We start from the raw sequence: 20,918 nt of genomic DNA, 5'->3' as shown, positions 1-20,918 counted from the left end.
GATAGTCAGTCAACCAGCTTCCTCCATCCTACCTGCAAATGATTGAGAGAAGCAAAGTACTTCTGCTTGTGAAGCCCATTAAGCATGATTAATCCTAATTTGGTAACTTTAAGGAGCTTTCTTAAACATAATAGTCCATGAAACTCCCATGCATCTGCTTTTCATGGATGAGGCTAACAGAGCTTTGTTGGAATACATGAAATTCAGCTTGGGGGTCGTCTTAATTGAATTTGCTTATTGAAATGAACTTGCTTACCCCAAGTTGCTGGTCAGAAAATTGAGTTCATCATTTGGCATTTGGCTTTCGGACCTGTACACTTACTGGAATAAAAGCTCCATGCCACTACTGGAGTCTTCAAGAATTGACCCCTAAATGTTTGAAGTTTTCAAATTCCAGACAAGTACACTTTTGTAATTTATTAACAGATAAAATGGTTGTGGAATGCTGGTTCAGCAAATTTAAAAGGTTTTGTATATTCCCTGTCATTGAAATGATTCTTTGTGTGGGGTGATTGCCGTTATTTTCAAATACTCAGCAACATTTTTAAAGTGCTATTGTCATGACCACGGAGAAGGCATTTCCTTAAAGTGGTCTGTGAGCCAAGAGCTTGTGTGTGTTTGTGTGTAGCCCCCTTTTAACTTGAGTGATTCAATTTAAAAATAACCAGCAGCAAAGCTTTAGTCTTAAGCAAGATAAAGGTTAGTTTATCACAAAACACTGTAAGTTACTTCAGTAAAAGTAATAAAGTTACTAATTAAATACATAGAAAGATGAAATGCAGATAAAGATAAAAGATACTTATAAAGATGAACTTAGTTCAGTCCTTCAAGATGTTGTTGCGGGCCCATAACCTGCATTTGAAGTTTTGGTTGCCTGGAATGAGGGGTTGAAGAATTGAGTTTAGCATCTGCGATGGGCTCTGTAGTCAATTAGTCAGAGGTTGCCTTTGTAGGTCGACTCAGCAAGTTTTTGGGAGAGAGAGAAGGTTTCTTGTTCCTGACTAGTTCTACGATTACGGCACTTTGATTGTCTGGACTCTTTTGAGAGAGCAGCGGTTGATTTCTGAATGCCTTTCTCTTTGCCCTCCATTGGCCAAGAGCCCTCTTGGATAATGTCTCCGACTTCCTCCTGTGGTTCTGCACAAAATGGTTGTTCTCAGCCAGACTTTATACAGTTCCAAACTTAAAATGGCTGCTACTCCAAACTGTAGAATCATGCTTCCATATTTAGTACTACGTTAACCCAGGTCAGGGCATTGTCCCATCCATTGTCTTTTAGCCAAGGTAATTAACCCTTTAAGTGTCTCAACCATTGACTTGAATGGCTCCCTTTCTTCCAGGTTTGGAGAGATAAGGAAAGAGCTATTTACACCTCCAGGGAAGCCATTGTCGCCCCAAAGACATGAACGAAAATATATATGTACATATGTGTGTACATATGTATGTCTATAACAAACTGACTACTTGATAAAATTATATTTTTTTAAATGAGCAAAGGCTTTACACTGACTGAAACCTGATTAGCTGTGGCTCACGCAAAAGGAATTTCTAGTCTTCAGAAAACAGCAAGGATCTCTTTATCTCAAAAGACATGCCCCCTGTGACAGCAGAAATCAAATTCCAAGGAAATGCACACCCTTCATTTCTAAGGCAGAGCTCTGGCCAACACAAGATATGTCTGTGAGGGCAAAGGGGCTCTAAAACTGCTGAAATTTGTTAATGGATTCAACATTAACCATCTCAAGAACACAGACCAGGAATATACATCCTCTGTCCAAACCAAAGGGGAATAAGTGGGAGTTATGTAACATGACCTCCACCAGCAACCCCCCACCCCCAAGCTGTTGGAACCTGTAATATTGCCTTGTGGAACTGAATCCAGGCAGCCTGTCATCTCCCATCAACAAAGCAACATGAGAAACAAAGCTCTGTCCAGGTTTAAATTGCCTGGCCCTCATCTACACTGTTTTCTACTGGAACGTCTGAACTTCTGTACCAGTACCTACTGCAAGATTGATTCACCTCTACGTGCTTCTCCCATCGCGGATGTCAATGCTACTGGCAAGGTGGATCACCCCACGTCAGTTTCAGCCAGCTAACCTCTCTGAAGGAACACACCATTGGACTTTTGATTCTGGATTCACGTGAAACAATAATTCTTATTTTGTCTGTGGTCTTTGTTCTTTGCCTCTTTCTTCCCCTTACCCTTCTTTTATTGTGTGAATGTACTGGGGGCTACGTTGCGAAATCCCTTCATGCACTTTTGAATGTGTGTAAAATAAACTAACCCTCAGATTTTATCCTATCTCGAGTTTGCTGTGGGTTATTAATAGAGGATTGGATCACTCTAAAAACGGAAGGGTTGAAGAAAATATGCCACCAATTATAAAGGGGGAAATAAAAAATTGAAAGAAAGCCTTTCTGTTTGCGGATGGGTGGTGAGAGGAGAAATCAGGGCTGTTTTAAATTAAGCCCCCTTCTGTCCGTAACACCATTGTCAATAAGTTCCTGTTTACCATTGTGGAAATGCACATTGAATTTCAAATGTCTTCACATGTCTAGGAGTGTCTATTCGCAAATCCACTTCGAGCCTTCTAGAAGCTTGACTGCAGTTGTAAAAGGTCAGGTGACTTTCGGTAGACATTTTTAAGGCTCCTTGAGAAGAAAAATTAACTTTTTTACAACACCTGTAATATCATAATTACATGTTTGTGACAGCTATGAAAAGTTTTATTCACCTTCCTGGTGTAAGCAGCAAAATAGTGCTTGTAATTGGAAACTGATTATGTCTTATCTATTGCACAAATGCCTTGAAATCGAATGAAATGGTATTGAAGTAAATACCTCAAGGTTGAATGGCAATAACTGCAAATCCAAGGTAATTGAAATGGGTGACTTGAGAAGTAGATTAATCTGGTAAACAATGAGGTCTGAATGCTAACACAGGAAACTAGCAAAATCTTACAGCCCAAAAAAAGCTGACAACCCCAAAATAGCCTTTAGGACAGGCCTGCAGTTTGTAGAAATGACTCTGGATTTTGGTACCAAATATCGAAAGATAAATGACATGAAACGTTGGGCTTGTATATGGACATTGTACCTTGGCTAAAAGGTGCAATAATGTCAGGTTTACCAAATACATATTTATTGAATAAGATATATAGAGCATTGATGTAAAGAACATTATTAATCAAGTTGTGCACAAGGAGACCACACAGTATTAGAACAGTTAAACGTGTTTTTTAAGGAGGTTAACTTGAAAATAATTAGTTTATGCAATATAAACAATAATTCAACATGACCAATGATAAATTTTCATTTTTGATTGCCTTGGACAGGGTTGGATAAAGTTTATTCAGTTGTTTTTCCCTAATTGGCCCTATTTTCTTATTAATCTTTCCCAGGTGGTTACAAGGACCCAGATGGATAGAGAATTTCTTAGTTTATAAAGCATAAAGTTATCACGATTATGTGGAATTGGCTAGATGGACCACCTGGTCCTTTGTCTGGCATTTCTTGTATGTTCACATGTTCCTGATTTGCTTTATTTCTCAAAGAGGATATTAAGTAGGTAATGTTAAATGTATTCCCAATCTTCCCATTGCCAAACTATTCATAAAGGACTTCCTTTGGTCAAATCCATGGGTGACAACCCAATGTCCCCCCCTTGCTTCAGTTTGAGAGTCCCAGTTAATCTGCTTAACCTGATATATTTTTCTTTTCATTGGATGTGGGCATTGCTGGTTCAACCAACATTTATTGCCCATTCCTAATTGCCCTTGAGAAGGTGGTGGTGGTGAGCCATCTTCTTGAATTGCTGCAGTCCCTCTGGTGTAGTTATACCTACATTGCTATTAAGAAGGGAGTTCCAGAGTTTTGACCCAGCAGCAGTGTAGGAACAGTGATATAGTTCCAAGACAGAATGGCGTGTGGCTTGGCGGGGAACTTCCAGGTGCTGGTGTTCCCATGCATCTGCTGCCCTTGTTCTTCTAGGTGGTAGAGGTCGCGGGTTTGGAAGCTGCTCTTGAAGGAGCCTTGGTGAGTTGCTGCAGTGCATCTTGGAGATGGTACATACTGCTGCCACTGGTGGAGGGAGTGAATGTTGAAGGTGGTGGATGTGGTGCCAGTCAAGTGATCTGCTTTGCCCTGGATGGTGTCAAACTTCTTCAGTGTTGATGGAGCTGCACTCATCCAGGCAAGTGGAGAGTATTCCATCATGGTCCTGACTGTGCCTTGCAGATGGTGGACAGGCTTTGTGGAGTTAGGAGGGGAGCTACTCGCCGCAGAATTCTCAGTCTCTGACCTGCTTTTGTAGCCACAGTATTTATATGGCTAGTCCAGTTCAGTTTCTAGTCAATGGTAACCCCCTTGATGTTGATAGCAGGGGATTCAAGGATGAGAATGTCATTGAATGTCAAGAGGAGATGGTTGGATTCTCACTTGTTGGGAGATGGTCAATGCCTGGCTCTTGTTTGGCATGAATGTTACATGAATGTCATGAATGGTGCTGAACGTTGTACTGTCATTAGGCAACATCCCCACTCCTGACTTTATGATGGAGGGAAGGCAATTGATGAAGCAGCTGAAGATGGTTTTGCCTAGAACATTACCCTGAGGAACTCCTGCAGTGATGTCCTGAGATGGTTGACCTCCAAAAACTACAACTATCTTCCCTTGTGCTAGGTATGACTCCAACCAGTGGAGTATTTTCCCCCTAATTCCCATTGACTCATGTTGCTGGGTCACCTTGATGCTATACTCGGTCAAATGCTGCCTTGATGTCAAGTATTTTTTCAAGCTCAACAATACGTTATATCGTTATCTCCAGCTTTGCTTTTGTTTCTCAGTAAGGTTCAGCTTTTCTGTTTTGCCACTCACTTTTCTGGGTCTCTGGTTTGCTTTTTATCTTTTGGTTTACATCACCATAGCCCCCTTCATGCTTTTCCTCTACTGTTCTGTGATTACAGCTCTGATTTTGACTGGGAGAAATTAATGTGACAGTGCAAGGATGAAGCAAGCAACAGAGCTTTTTCCCAGTTTAATGTGTGTGTCTCATATTAAATTTAGCAATGTTGACTTCTGGTGGCGATGAGGTAGATGGAATTCTGTGCAGCTGCCTTGCTGCCAGGACTGGAGGGAATGGTGCCTGGTACTAAAATCCTGGAGGGTTGCAGAGCTGGAGGAGGTTAGAGATATGAAAGCAAGTTGCTGTCAATTGGACATGAAATTCCTGGGGAGTTCTTAAAAGCATGGGTGGAGTGGAACTATCATGTACTCGATGCTGAAGTCCCTGACCTATACAAAATCAGAAGATCTTGGCATATTAAGCGCTAAGGGCAGGTGCCCAAACTGTCCCGAGTGCAATCAGGAGGGAGGAATTTCACTGTGGCGACCTGCTACAACGTTTTTGGTCCCACAGAATTTGAGAAAATGGAAAAAAATAACTTAAAAGTTGTTCTGCATCTTTTGAAAATACTGAAATAGTTGATACAGCTCAACAGTCCCAATACTCTTTCCAAACTACCCCACTTCTCATCACCCTCGGGATGTTATCGTGGCTATCTGTGGCATCCTTGTCGCTTAGGATGTAAATCCGAACAATTCATAGTATGAAGTTTCTTCACTTATGTTGTTCATATTATGGGCCTGTCCTTGGAAGTACCTGGATTTGTAACAGAGCAGAAGGATGGGGCCCCAGTAGTTCAGTGACCAAACTCTGGCCGGGATTTTCTGAGCCTGCTGGCGTCGGGTGTGTTCGGTGGCGTGAGTGGACAACATGGCGAGAAGGCCAAAGATCGATTTCATGACATTGTGAAACCAGTTTGCGATTGTCGGCTCCACCTGCCGATGGTGGGCCACATTCCTCACCATCGGATGTCGGGAACCTCATTGTAATATTTCATCATTTCATTATAAGGCCAGTCCGCTGGACTCATCCCCTCCTTTGCTGGATCGTCCACCCACGTCGGCGGGAAAACATGCCGGTGCAGAACATGCCTTGACAAGTGTGACTTAACGCCTTGCTCACACCGCGGATATCAGAGGAGCAGAAGATGCTGGAGCCCGACAGCAACAGGATCCTGGAGTAATATCCATGGCATGCTGGGTGGATTCTCATGGACTTGGCTCAGCTGTGAAGCAGCTCATGGAAGTTGGAAATCACCGTTGATGCTCAACGGATGATAGTCGAGGGCGTGGGAGAGGAAAGTCTAGGATCAACTGAGAGAGGAGGAGGTGTCGTGGGGGGTGAGGTTGGGAAGGGTGGAATGATGATGTTGGGTGGGTGAGGCTGGGGGGTGAGGAATGAAGGTGTTGGGGGAGTGAGGTTGGGAGGGGGGAATGATGGTGATGGGGGGGTGAGGTTGGGAGGGGGGAATAATGGTGTCGGGTGGGTGAGGCTGGGGGTGAGGAATGAAGGTGTTAGGGGAGTGAGGTTGGGAGGGAGGAATGATGGTGATGGGGTGGTGAGGTTGGGTGGGGGGGAATAACGGTGTCAGGGGGGTGAGGTTGGGAGGGGGGAATGATGGTATCGGGGGTGAGGTTGGGAGGGGGGAATGACGGTGTTGGGGGGGGGGTGAGGTTGGGAGGGGGGAATGATGGTGTCTGGGAGGCGGTGAGGTTGGGAGGGGGGAATGACGGTGTCAGGGGGGGTGAGGTTGGGAGGGGGGAATGATGGTGTCGGGGGGGTGAGGTTGGGAGGGGGGAATGACGGTGTCAGGGGGAGTGGGCCACCCCGCCCCTGGTCTGGAACCTGTCCCTGTTGATGTGAGTAGGCTTCTCCTGTGTGGAAACAGATGGAGAGTGCGTGAGCAGGACACATGGCACTGTGTGGAATGTTTGTGCGGTGAGCGGAGTCATGGACAGAATGAGGACATGAACTCATGAGGACATGAGCTCGCGAGGGTATGAGCCTGATGGAGATGTGAGGGTGTGTGTGAGAGTTAATGCTGTTGTCCCTTGAGATGTGAGATCCCTGTGGACATGTGATGGGTTTGTGAGTATGAGAGTTGAAAGTGATGAGAAGAGTGAATTACCTTGGCAGAACGGATAAGACCATTCATTCTTTTTCAGCACTGAGTGGCTGCCCTCTTTTGCAGGGCATTGGTGCTGACCATCGCTGCCACCACCTCCAAAGCTGGATTAGTGAGGCTGCTGTCCATCCTACAGCCAGAGCGGGGGTAGAGGACATCACAGCAAGCCTCCACTGCGTCCAAATAGTGCTGGAGGGATGCGTTGTTAAACCTGGGGCTGCAGCCTTATTGCCATTCTGGGCCATCCTTTCTTCAATGCAGCAATCGTGGGTTGGAAGCACTGAGAGGTGTGCACATGGCTGGACTTTAAATATGGTGGCCAGCATGATGAAATGGCAAGGTGATGGCGTGGCTGGCAAATGAGAGCCCGCCTGCCCGCCATGGAAATGGCGTGTTTCCCGGGAATGCATAATTAATGCGGCAGGTTTGGGATGATATGGCGTGAAAAGCCACCATTGTGTCTGGCAGGTAAAACGTTGTTTTACTCGCCTGCCTCCGCACTTAGTGCAAAGCTGGGACGATTCTGCCCTTTGGTTTTGTTTCTAGTATCTCCCACCATTTTAGCGTTCCCCCACCCTAAGCTGGCAGACAACTGTGACAGCACTCTTCCCTTAGTTCAGGAATTTTGGAGTCATTGGGCAGAATTTTGCTGTCAGCGAGCAGTGGGCAGGGCCTGCTCACTGACGCGTAATATGATGTGGGATGACGTGAGGCGGAACCCCCAACGTCATCCCGCCCCCTTTAAATTTTCAGGAAGGTAGGCCCGCTGCAAAATCAGCTCTGCGCCCGCTGACCTGTCAATGGCCAATTGAGGCCGTTGACAGAGTCATTTAACCAATTAAAGGACCTGCCCAACCTTAAGGTTGGCGGGCAGGCCAGGAGCCCCAGCAGCAAATAGAGAAAACATAAAACCTGATCCAGCGGCGGGATGAGATTTCATGCAGGGTTTTAAAAATTGTAATAAAGTTATTCTGCATGTTATGAACATGCCCCAACTCATGAGGGGGACATGTAAAGGAATTTTTTTTTTCTATTTTTAATATTTTTCAAAATCCGGGCGATCTCTCTGAGGTTGTACTTAGCCTCAGGGAGATGTGCGCTCTTTTGTGCGCATGCGCAAAACAGCGCACTCTCGCTTTTAGGGATCTCCCCCCCCCCTGCCCACACAGGAAGTGCATCGCACTTCCCGCCGGATGTCACGCTGGGCGGGCCTTAATTGGCCCGCCCACGTAAAATGGCGGCAGGGCCTGCTTCACTGGCGGGGATCAGCTCCGCGCCCGCCGGAGATTGGGTTTGGCCCGCCCGCCCGACAGGCAGAAAATTCAACCCATTATGTTTTCATAACATGGCTAATCCCGTTACTCTGCAGAATAATTTTTCATAAGGATGCCTCTTTTTCTATGACATCTAGGTAACAATGAAATTGTACTGTGCTGCATCTGTCAAGATTCCTTTGAACATTTAAGCTAACTAATTTGTCCTTATACAGAAATGTAGTTCACCTTTTTAGAAATAATAAACAAATGCTTCATCCCCTGTGGTGTTGCTGATGGATAGTCTGGACTTTGGTGCATGGTTATAAAATTTAAGTACTAATATGGTACTGTGTTTAAATTGTTTTGCCTCTTTAAGACCACTGCTCAGGCACTCCCATGTGGAAAAGTAATCTAAATCTTGACAATAATTGAGAGTTACTTGCAAATTCCTCATACATGTCCTTGGGGAGAGACAATAGAATCATAGAATGTTACAGGATAGAAGGAGGCCATTTGACTCATTATGTCCATGCTGGCCTTCTGTCAGAACTACTCAGCTAATTTCACTCCCCTGCCTTTTCCTTGTAGCCCTGCATTTCTCCCCCTTCGGATAATGATCCAGTTCCCTTTTGAAAGCAATGATTGCTTTCTGTAATCTGTCTGTACTGCACTATTTGGCAGTGCATGCCAGATCTTAGCCATTCACTACTGTTAAAAATAGCTCTTCATCATGTTTCCTGTGGTTCATCTGCAAATCACCATAAATCCATGTCCTCTGGTTCTTGACCCTTCTGCCAATGGGAACAGGAATGTAAAATTCAATTTCAAAATGTCCAGTAAAAAAAAACCCTTTGCACCATGTACTTAGCACTCAGTTGAATTTATTCAGATATTGTAAATCAGAGGCACTGATAAATATTGTGCCTTAAGTGAAGGGCCATGTGCTTTTGGGAAAAAGCACATTTTTTGTTGGGGTGATGGTCTCTTTAAGACCTAGGTTTCTCACAGATCTGATTTTTTTGGTAAAGCACGTGGCTTCCAGTAAACGTTCATGTGACCAGGTTGCCTGGGAGATGAGCTATCGGAAAAAAGGTGGTCAACAAGCTAATTATAGGGGTGAGTAGGCTCCTAGGGATTCTGTACTCAAGCAGTTTAGTTTTAGAGTATAGAGCAAGTTGGATTGAAGGAAACAGAATTTGGTTGAAGTTCTGGGTGTTGTCTCAGAGAGTTAAAAATTTTATGTACTGAAGGACTCTACTAATAGCGAGTTGGACCTCTGGTATAGGCAAGCTGAGAAGCGAGAGAGAGAGAAAGTTGTAGATGCATTACTCTAGAATTTAAGAACATTAGAGTCTGGAGATTACTGACCCGGGGTGGCTATGCTTCAGACTCTAGAGATGCCTATGTTGAACAGGGAGCTTACAAGTTTAGGACGGTTGAAGGAGATTTGAAGGAACAACCTTGCCTGATGTTTTTGGGGTGTAAATCAATGAACGTAGAAGGAAAGTGGAATTAAGACATTCAATTTAGATCTTAAGTAAATGATTTTGTTGCACTTTTACTATTTTTTACTTAACTGACTATTTGGAATAGAGTGTAATTATTAAGATTCATGTACTTTGATTTTGGTATAGTAAGATTCTTTACTTTTGAACCCTGAACCTTGTGGCTTCATTCTTTTAGTAAACTTTAGAGTTTTCGGATTCTAAAAAAAACTGAACGTTACTGGTGTCTACCGAGATTGTAACACTTCCGTGGCTCCACCCCATCGGTGTTGTAAAACAACATGTCCTGTCACTCACTGTGCAGCACCACTAATTAATTAAAAATAAAAAAATAATTGAAAAGTTAAAAATTGTGGTAATGTAGAAGAATAAAAGTTGTGGCAGCATACTCTTAGTTTGTAGGCAGTTATCTGGCACAAATTCACTGGGAATAAGGGAGTCATTTTGGGGAAAAAGGAGTTAGGTGTGGAGTGCTGAGATTTGTGGAAGTTGGAGGGGGGAGATGTTCAAACTTTTTGCACGAATATTTTTGTTTAAAAATGACCTTTCCCTTCTTGACCGCACCACTGCACGCTAAATTTTTTAGAAAATTCATTCATGCAATATGGATGTCTGGCTAGGCCAGCATTTATTGCCCTTGCTCAGAGGGCATTTAAGAGTCAACCACATTGCTGTGGGTCTGGAATCACATGTAGGCCAGGCCAGGTGAGGACAGCAGATTTCCTTCCCTTCAGGACATTAGTGAACCAGATGGGTTTTTACAACAATTGACAATGTTTTCGTGGTCATCATTAGACTTTTATTTCCAGATTTTTTGGTTGGATTCAAATTTCACCATCTGCCATGGTGAGATTCAAACCCTGGTCCCCGAAGCATTATCCTGGGTCACTGGAGTATGAGCCGAGTAACAAAATACCACTACGCCACCAACTCCCCCAATAAATTGATACATAACTGCATAATTAAATATTTCTGTTATTAAGTTCAAGGTGCAAATCACAGCTGCTCGCTCTCACTTGCCCCCTTGCTCGCGCTCTCCTTCTCTGACAAAGCCTCTATCTGAGGTAAACGTTTGTCTCCAATATCTGGGTGAAGTGATAAATACTGTTACAGCTTGAGAAAAGGGTTTTTTGGTCTCTCTCAGAGAATCTGATATGCAGGCAGATACATTTTCCACTCACCTTCAAATTACGGCTGGAGTATTTGGTAACGCCACCATGTGAGGCAACACATGAATGAGCCGCTCAGCCAAACAGCGTATTTTTCAGCGCACAGCAAAGCAAACCAAGTTTATTTACTCAGCAAACAGCAAAGCAAACAAAGTATATTTACAGAGTTTATTTGAAATGAGTCTCCACCAACAAACAGATCTTGTGTGTAAAATCAATCCCAGCCACTTCCAGCAACATCTGTTCCAAAGACGAATCATGTTGGACTCGAACGTTAACGCTGTTTTTCGCTCTCCACAGATGTTGCCAGACCTGCTCAGTTTTTCCAGCACTTTGTTTTTATTTCAGATCTCCAGCATCTGCAACATTTTGCTTTTATTATAGCAACAGTGGTCTTTGGGCATGATTGATGGGGTAATCACCCAATCATCTCCATTCTGCCCAGGAATAGTGGTGTCACTTTATGTATTAAATGGTGGCTACAGGCATACCTGTCTTTAGGATCAAAGAGAATATCGGGTAAGAGTATCAAGCCCAGTTTTAGGCTTTAAACAGACAAAGGCCTCTATATAAGATGTGAAGGAACACAGACTTTGTACTATACAACTATGCCACCTTCACAGAATTACCTCACTGAACTAGTAATCCAGGAGCCTGGGCTAATACTCTTCGGACATGGGTTCAAATCCCACCACAGCAGCTGGTGGAATTTAAATTCAATTCATAAACAAATCTGGACTTGAAAGCTAGTCTCAGTAATGGTGACCATGAAACTATTATTTTTTTATTCTTTCATGAGATGTAGGCATCACTGGCACGGTCAGCATTTATTTCCCGCTCCTAACTGCCCCTGAGAAGGTTGTGGTGAGCATCAATTGTTGTAAAAACCCATCCGGTTCACTAATGTACTTTAGGGAAGGAAATCTGCCTCCCTTACCTGATCTGGCCTACATGTGACTTTAGGCCCCCTTAGTAACGTGGTTGATTCTTGACTGCCTTCTGAAATAGCCTAATAATCCACTCAGTTCAAGGGCAATGCCAGTGACACCCATCAAAGAATTTTTAAAAAATTGTGACTTTGTTACTTTGTGAAATGCTTCATGAGTTAATAACCATTGGCCCAGATTTTGTGGTTAGCAGCAAGTGAGCATTGCGGACCTTGGAGAAAGCTGCCCACAAAGATATAGCAATCTAGTGATCTCTGTGACATGAATTCTGCCTTTCCCATTTTGCTGCAAAACCTGGGGGATGTCTAGAGTTCCAGCAGCAGTGATGTAATCAAGCAGGCAAAATAGCCAATCACATTGAAGAATTCGCAGACACCAAACCAGGAAGTAAAATGCACTGATGGTCATTAATTTTTGAAGTTTTACAGAAAGCAAAATAAAAATTGGACCAAACACACTGGACTAAGGTAGAAGCTAAAATATCATAAACAAACTCTATATTTTTATTATATTTAAAACCGGTGGAACTTTTTATCATAATATAGAAATTTGACTTTCTACAAATATAAATTGGTGTTTCAGGGTCAGTTACAATTCAGTCAACAAGGTGTGAGTTTTTTGGGTTTTTTTTAAGAGAGACAGTGCAGCATAAAAGGGGATGTTCAAGTCAGTTTAACTGATTTCTGCGGGGACTTCAAAAAGTGCACCTTGTGAAGGAACAGGGAATCACTGTTAGCACCTTCTGAATCTCTGCGTTTAACAGTGCAAGTGTAGACTCCAGAAGTTGCTGCCTTTGCTGGTGAGTGCTGACAGTTTCACCATCATAAACTTCAAAATCCATGCACATATCGAGCCTGTAGGCTGAGGGGTAAGCAGTATGACACATCAAAATATTACTTTAAAAAACAGTTTAAATAATTTGGTTGCTTTACTTTTTGTCATTTCTCTTCATTATGAAGTTTTACTTCTTTCATTGACTTACAAATATTAAATTTAAACAGCCAAGGTGGAAGGTATTTATATAAATTTAGCTGATACCAAATGTGACACCTGAAGAATATTAGTTAGAACCAATGATTAGGCTACAGTTTTTATTATGTTACTGGCTCCCATGGCGCTGTTCATGGTAAAATAAATGGTGAGGCTTCTTTAAAATGAGAATTATACAACGTAAAACAAACTTTTTCGGCTAAGACTTGGCAGCATGTTTCTCTAAGACCACAAGCTGTCGTTACACTGCTGCCTTCAAGTTGTTGCTTTGACCAAATTACTGGCTTTCATTTTTGCTAAAGTTAAAGTTCAATTGTTTGGTCATTGATCTTGGCAGACTGAAATGAACTCTCATCAATTTTAGTTGCCACATAAAATAAAACATGTTTTTCATAATGGCATGAACTTATTGATTTACTGATTGGCTTATGCGTCTTCTAATGCCTCTTAAATTTATACTTCAAGATTTTAGCTAGTCTCAAAAGCTTGGGTTTCAGCTTCAAGGTTTGTTTGACCCCAGAACTGTCGCATGGGACTTCCAACCACATCTCTCTGCATTTGCAGCATTCTCTAGCCTGCAGTGTGTGCATCAGTGGGCATTGAAGGATAGATGCTTTGTGTCATTTTTATGATTTGTGAGTTTCTTTGATTTATTTTCCCCAAAAGGATTTGAAACAAACTGAAAATTGTATTCTCAAGAGGTTTATTTCAGGCAGGTGTCATTTTATTGCAAAGTTCTCAGTTAGATAAGAACTCTGATTAATGATAAGCAGCAGCTGTGGTCTCTTTATTTTCCTTTCTAACTACTAACAAAGATTGTTTATTAAGTGTGGATTTCTTTTCCCCTCCATTGAAAGGTTGAAGATTACACGAAGGAAAGGTCTCTTATGATCCTTTTCAGGGTCGAAATTCCATCTTCTTAGGAACTGGGAAATTACGCCAAAGATGAATGTTTGAATTTTCTATCTGGTAATTTTTGGTTGGTTTATAGAAATTTGTGGTTTTTTTAAAGACTGTAATTTGACAAGCTCATTAAGTCCACCGGAAGTGTAATTTTTGAAAATTTATTCTTTCATGTGATGTTGGCTTTTCTGGCAAAGTCAGCATTCGTTACCCATCCCTAACTTCCCTTCAGAAGGTGGTGGTGAGCCACCGCCTTGAACCACTGCAGTGCGTGCAGTGTAGGTACACCCACAGTGCTTTTGGGAAGGGAGTTCCAGAATTTTGACACAGCGACAGTGAAGGAACGTTAATACAATGCTGAGACCTCCGGAGGAGGCTGAGATGGATCACCCACTCGGCACTTGGTTGAAGATTGTAGCAAATGCTTCAGTCTTATCTTTTGCACAGATGTGCTGGGCTCCTCCATCATTGAGGATGGGGATATTTGTGGAGCCTCCTCCTCCAGTGAGTTGTTTAATTGTCCACCACTGTTCATGACTGGATGTGGCAGGACTGCAGAGCTTAGATCTGATCCGTTGGTTGTGGGATCGCCTAGCTCTGTATATCACTTGCTGCTTATGCTGTTTGGTATGCAAGTAGTCCTGTGTTATAGCTTATGTTGCAGAAAGTTAATACAACATGGCCTAAAGCAGTTACAATGATAAGCTCAACTCGTTGGGGTAGAGAATGGGGGGCCATGGGCTGTCTCCGATAATTGGAGGGACTATCATGTTCCACTGGTCAGCCACTACCCACCTCAATTGATCAGCCCCCGACTAGAAGGTGCTGACCCACTATGACCCATCTGCTTCAATGGGTGCTTGGAGCTTGGAATCTCTGCTGAACATGTGGACACAATTCACTGTACCAGGCAAACAAACAAGAAAAATGAAAAGAAAGAGGATGCTAACTCTTCGATTGGCAAGCTGGAATGTCAGGACCATTTGCACCGGACTGAAAGACAACTTGCAGTTGGTCGATAGTGTGCGAAGGACATCTGTGATCAACGTGGAACTTGATGGACTGAACATTGACTTAGCTTCCCTGCAAGAGACCAGGCTTGCTGAGAGTGGATCACAAAATATTACATGTTCATCTGGCAGGGAAGAATACCAAGAAAACGCATGAACAAGGTGTAGGCTTTGCTGTGAGGAACCTGCTACTCTTGATGATAGAACGCCCCCCCCTATAAATTGCTCAGAATTTGTTCTCTCTCTCAGCCTCTCAACCCAAACAGGGCCTGTCAACCTCATGAGTATCCATGCTCCAGCTCTGTGCTCTACTGCAGAGGTGAAAGATCAGTTCTACGAGGAGCCAAAGATGAATGTTTGAATTTTCTAGCTGGTAATTTTTGGTTTGTTTATAGAAATTTGTAGTTTTTTAAAAGACTGTAATTTGACAAGCTCATTAAGTCCACCGGAAGTGTAATTTTTGAAAATTTATTCTTTCATGTGATGTTGGCTTTTTTGGCAAAGTCAGCATTTGTTACCCATCCCTAACTTCCCTTCAAAAGGTGGTGGTGAGTTGCCTTCTTGAACAGCCACAGCCCATGTGCTGTAGGTACACCCACAGTGATATTAGGAAGGGTGTTCCAGGATTTTGACACAGCGACAGTGAAGAAACAGTGATATATTTCCAAGTCAGGATGGTGAGTGACTTGGAGGGGAACTTCCAGGTGGTGGTGTTCCTATCTATCTGCTGCCCTTGTCCTTCTAGATGGCAGTGGTCGTTGGTTTGAAAGGTGCTGTTGAAGGAGCCTTGGTGAATTCCTGCAGTGCATCTTGTAGATGGTACACTGCTGCTACTGTGCGTCGGTATTACATGAGGTGAAAGATCAGTTCTACGAGGAGCTTGACACAAGTAGCAACAAAATCCTTGAGTCAGAACATCTTTACCTACGGGTGAGTGCAACGCAAGAGTTGGCACAGACCGTGAGGCATGGGTCCTGCCTCAGCCATCATGGCCTGGGAAAGATGAATAAGTATGGACAGAGACTAGCTGAACTTTGCTCTTGCCATGTGACTAACACCTTCTTTCAGAACAAATCATGCCACAAGGTTTCCTGGAGAAATCGAGATCAGGGTATTAGCATCAGCTGAATCTGATCATCACCAGACGTGGCTCTACGATGAGCATTCTCAACACACTCAGCCGCCACAGCACTGATTGTGATACAGAGGCTCCTTGGTGTGCACCAGAGTTAGGATGCAACCGTTGAAGTTTTTCATCCGAATCAAATCTCGTATCAACATCATCAACACTGCTTACCCAGATAAAAACTGGCTCCACACATTGCAGGAGCAAAATGGAATATATTTTGAGACACTAGCTACAATACCACACACTCAACATAGGAGAAGCAAGAGAGGAAAAATACTGACTGGTTCGAGGCTAACATCACTGTGATGGAACCTATCATTGAAGCCAAGCAGTTCGCTTTCATTAATTACAAGAGAGATCCGAGTGAGGAGACTGAATGCACTAAGAAACACTCAAAGTAAAGTTCAACGGACTGCTAGGTGGTGTGCCAGTGATTAGTGTTGCAACTTTGCCAGAATATCCAGCTGTCGTTTGATGCAGGGAATGCTAGGGGCATGTATGATGGAATCAAAACAGCAACAAGTCAATCAGCAAAGAAATCGGCTCCATTGAAAACAAAGGCAGGGGAGTCATCACCAATTGCAGTAAACAGTTGGAAAGATGGTGGAACACTGCCTTGAGTTCTACTTTATGGAGAACACTGTCACTGAGGAAGCTCTAGGCACCATAGAAAACCTGCCTGTCATGGCAGAGCTAGATATTGATCTAGATTGGAGGAGCTATTGAGTCGCTTGCCAATGGCAAAGCTCCAGGTGCTGATGGTATACTGCGTGAATTCATCAAACATGGGAACTGGCACTCCAGCATCTGCATGGACTTCTCCGTCTTTGCTGGAGGGAGGGGGCAGTGTCCCAGGATATGCATGATGCAATGATTGTGACCGTGTGCAAGAACAAGGGCGATGCAGTGATTGCAACAACTATCGAGATATCTCCCTGCTGAGCATCGTGGGAAAAGTGTTTGTCTGTGTTGCCCTTGTCAGACTGCAGATCCGATGGAGAAATTAAAATGTCATTGATTAGACTGACGTTTGTTTCCTACATTAGCCAAATTATGGGCATTTTGATTACTGTCACATTTCAATGAGGTAATAGTGAAGTCATGGCACTCCTCAGCCCCTTGTGATGATGATACTTGTCAAGAGTACTTGAATGGTTGCAGTTGAAAACACTTCCATATGTCAGTTGGCCTCTGCGTTTCGGTGTGACTTTGCAAATGATGGCTGATGTCAGGTTCCATTACATATTGTATGATTGTGTTTGTTGTAAAGTATGACTATCTTGTGATTATCGGTATTCTTAATGCTGATTATTAATCTACCAGTTATCAAGATTTGGAAGCTTTGAAAGTGAAAACTGTTGTAAGCAGGATACTGAGACTGAATTTTACAAGATACTAAGTTATGTTCTTGGCTCTCCTGTGAAAGTAAAAGACGCCCATGAAACTAGGGTCGAATTGTCTCAGATTTGCACATAGTGTGGTAGCAGGCAGGAAGGAAGTTGTTTTACCTGCCAGCCGCAATGGCGGGTTTTCACACCACATTGCCCCATTCCTGCCTCATTAATTATGCAGCCACAGGAAACACTCTGTCTCACTGACCGGCAGCCTCTGATTTGCAGGCCACGCCGTGACCTCGCCGCTTCCTCATGCAGGGCACCACATTTAAACTGCAGCCACGTGCACCATTCTCAATGCTTGCAGCCCAGGAAGACATGGCCTCAAAAGCCAAGAAGAGTGCAGCCCCCTGATTCAGTGACGCATCCCTGTGATGCCTTCTGGATGCCATGGGGACCTGCCACCATGTCCTCTACCCCCGCTCTGGCCGCTGGAGGCCCATCAGTCTCACCACTCCGGCTTGGGAGGCAGTGCAGAAGTCGTCAGTGTTAATGATGCACACAAGAGGTTGGCCATCCAGTGCAGAAAATGGATGAATGATCTGATCTGTGCCACCAAGGTAAGGCAACTGTCTCATCACTCTAAACTCTCACACTCACAAGTCCATCACACATTCACTGGCATCTTACTCACTCACTGCCAGCTCAAGGGACATCACCACTCACTCTTTCACACACACACTCACATCCTCATCTGGCCTCATCCCATCTGGACACTGCTCCCTCAGCCCTCACCACCTTGAGGCCACTTGCACAAATCAACATATGTCCCCACATTTACACCCTGGGATAACTCCCTCCCCAGTATAGCTCTCACCCTGCAGCCTCGTCCCTTGCCTGAGGCCACTTCTCCCCCTTCCCCAAGCAAGCCCTACCCCTGCCGCCATTTAAAAGCCACCCCGCCTTATGGCTGGTCCGGTAGGTAGAGACCTGCCCGTGAGCCTCCCTAAGAGTGATGTGATGCTGTCTGCGAAGCCTGGCGCTGATGACTGTGAGTGCTGCCCTAAGCAAGGTAGGTAAACAAACCTCGAAATTCCGAGCAAAATGCAGCTTGCTAGGTGCACGTCGCTTATGTACAGTTGTGAAACACGTCGGCATGCAATCACTCCAGTGTTCCCAGATGATTGTGTGGAGGGAAGATTCTGGCGAGCAGGGTTTATAATGAGATGCTAAAGCATTGAAATTAGATTCCTGATGTGCGGCAGTGGGAAACGTGGCCTGTCATTGATGGGTGGAGCGGATGTTCGGGAACTGGTTTCATGATCGCATGAAACCAATTTTTGGCCTTCTTGCCACCTTGTTTCCCACCCCTCCCTCCCGCCTTAAGACCTGATGCTAAGAGGGCTGGAAAATTCCAACCTAGGAAACAAGGAGTGTTTAAAATTAAGCCTGTTTTAATGTTAATATTTTAAAGTTATTTTGTGCATTTGGGTTTATTTTTAATAGACAAGTCAGACAAAATTAATAGTGTGCGCCAAAACAAACATGTTCTTTTTACTTGCTTGAATTGTTGCCTTAAATTTATCTGGCATCATTCCCTTTGATTTTTTTCACTCACTGCTGCTACACTGATTATTATTGATTAGAAATGTTAAAATATGGTTTTTGGATAGGTGGTTTTGATTTCTTTCTGAATAGCATACTATAGCATTCTAATACTTCTTTAAGAGATATCCATCCATAAGCATGTTTCATGCGTTTTCCTCAACATCCATCCTCTTCCCAGAGGAAAAATTATTCACATTCACAAAAATACTGGTACGATAAAGGATGTCAACTGCTAAGTCAACATAATTCAAACTTGTTTTTTAATCTTTGGCATCTTAACAACAATGTACTTTCTTAGATGAGGCACTGACAAGCATAGTTTTCAATAACATGCATCACGTCGCAGCTGTGTTCCTTTTATTTGATAGCTGGAGTAATTGTTTGATTTATAATGCTTTTTTGAAAAGGCATCAAAGATAGCGGAGGCTTTTGTCTTGATAAATAAACTGGGAAAGAATAAGATTTTACTGTTTGAACTTTGAATCACTTTCCTTCTTTTGGGTCTGGTTCACTGGCTGAATGAAGATAAAACGCAGGACATTCTGTCCCTGAGAAGTTGCAACTTTACAAGGAGATGGTGTTGGCTTGTCAAATCTACTCTGAAACCACCAGTAACTGCACAAGTTTTTAATACCTTTCAATTGAGATCTGTAATTTCTGTTTCAGCTTTCATTCTTGTACTGGGGATGTAACTAAAAATGATTGCGGTACCCTGGGACAGCTAATTGCTAAAGCCTGTGTGGAATGTGGATCACTGAGCCACTTTGGCAGTGAGCTGAGTAACAATGCACACTTTTTTCCTGGCTGTGCCTGAACTAAAATTAAGCAGAGCGAGATATTTCCCCCTCTGTGATTTACAGCAGATTTGCCGTGAGTCAACCTAATATCCAGTGCTAATAGCTTGGACTTTCTTGCACAAAGAAGCCAGTATTTCTGTTCTGTTTCTGGAACCTTTAGTCCAGATCATGGGTCCTCAAAAGAAGAGCTGTAAATCGATTTATTGAATTTTAATTGAGCTGCTAAATTTTCATCTGCAAATTTTAAAATGAACCGAGGCCCCCGTGAATCTGCCCAAACACCTGTTCAAATTCTTTATTTTTATGAGATCATTTTTATAGCATAATTTTCTGCATAGCACTTAGCAACAGTCACAATTTAGATTGATTTCTGATGACTTGAATTTGTTTTTTTACTTTAAAAGGTCATTCTTAACAATTGTTGCAGTGGCAAATGATTTTTATATCCATTCCTAGAATAATACTACGCAAGTTCATAGGTTCATAGCTCGCCCCATTTATTTCATTCTGAATCTAATGATGGTTGTATGAATGTCCCACTAAAAAAACAGAGACATTCATGACAACCATCATTCACACTTCAGTGGAGGGTTTTTATCTGACCCTGTGTGTATCCATCATCTTTCGAACCTCATTCTAGAGTAAAACCCAATAACAAGAAGAAAGTAAGGCCAGAGCTTTACATCTCACAGGCAGGCGCATACACGACCCAAACGGATGTGAGATAGCACAAGATAACGTCGGGCGAGCATCCCGACATCATCCCGTACGTGAGCAACCTTCAGGTCGGCGGGTGTGCGTGGGGGTCTGAGCCGTGCCCACCAACAGTTAAAGGTCCACTTAAGGACATTAAAAAAAGCAATTGATCCCGATTTTACATTGTCCATGCGGTTTTGCGCTCATCACATGGGCAAAACGGGTAGGCGGACAGTCCACTTTTAGCGAAACTTTGTCCAAATGCGGGATGAAAAGGGTCTGCAGCATTGCCATTGTGAGGAGTTTAGGGGATAGTTTGCTGCTGGTTGCTTATTTGAACTTGACAGCCCTGTTCCGAGCTTCATTTGTAGGCTTCATTTCAGGACTCATTGGCGTCTCCAAGGCCCCAGGAGGATTTTGACCATGTGGACCCTTCCAGGCACCATATGGCCTTCTGTTACCCTGGTAATGGTGATTTTGCTCTGCGCTGGTGGCATCTCCTCTGAGGAGGATGTGAGGGGCAGAAGGGATAGGAGGCCAGGT

The 20,918-nt window shown here is 43.4% G+C and overlaps 1 protein-coding gene across 4 annotated transcripts in view; it reads left to right on the top strand.

The window, feature by feature from the left end:
• Positions 1-20,918, top strand: part of vps13b (vacuolar protein sorting 13 homolog B) — a 1,109,808-nt gene that overhangs the window by 538,061 nt on the left and 550,829 nt on the right. The window contains exon 20 of one of the 4 annotated variants that reach the window (XM_078541120.1): positions 1,341-1,419. The exons of the other annotated variants lie outside the window; for them this stretch is intronic. Coding sequence (XP_078397246.1) covers positions 1,341-1,354 — 14 coding nt within the window. The 3' untranslated portion in view covers positions 1,355-1,419. Of the gene's footprint in view, positions 1-1,340; positions 1,420-20,918 lie in introns of those variants that run through there. 4 annotated transcript variants of the gene reach the window in all.

Source organism: Cetorhinus maximus, chromosome 4 (genome assembly GCF_964194155.1).
Source record: "Cetorhinus maximus chromosome 4, sCetMax3.hap1.1, whole genome shotgun sequence".
In the NCBI taxonomy this organism is placed as follows: domain Eukaryota; kingdom Metazoa; phylum Chordata; class Chondrichthyes; order Lamniformes; family Cetorhinidae; genus Cetorhinus; species Cetorhinus maximus.
Note: the sequence above shows the minus strand (reverse complement) of the source record. Positions and strands in the feature narration are given on the sequence as shown.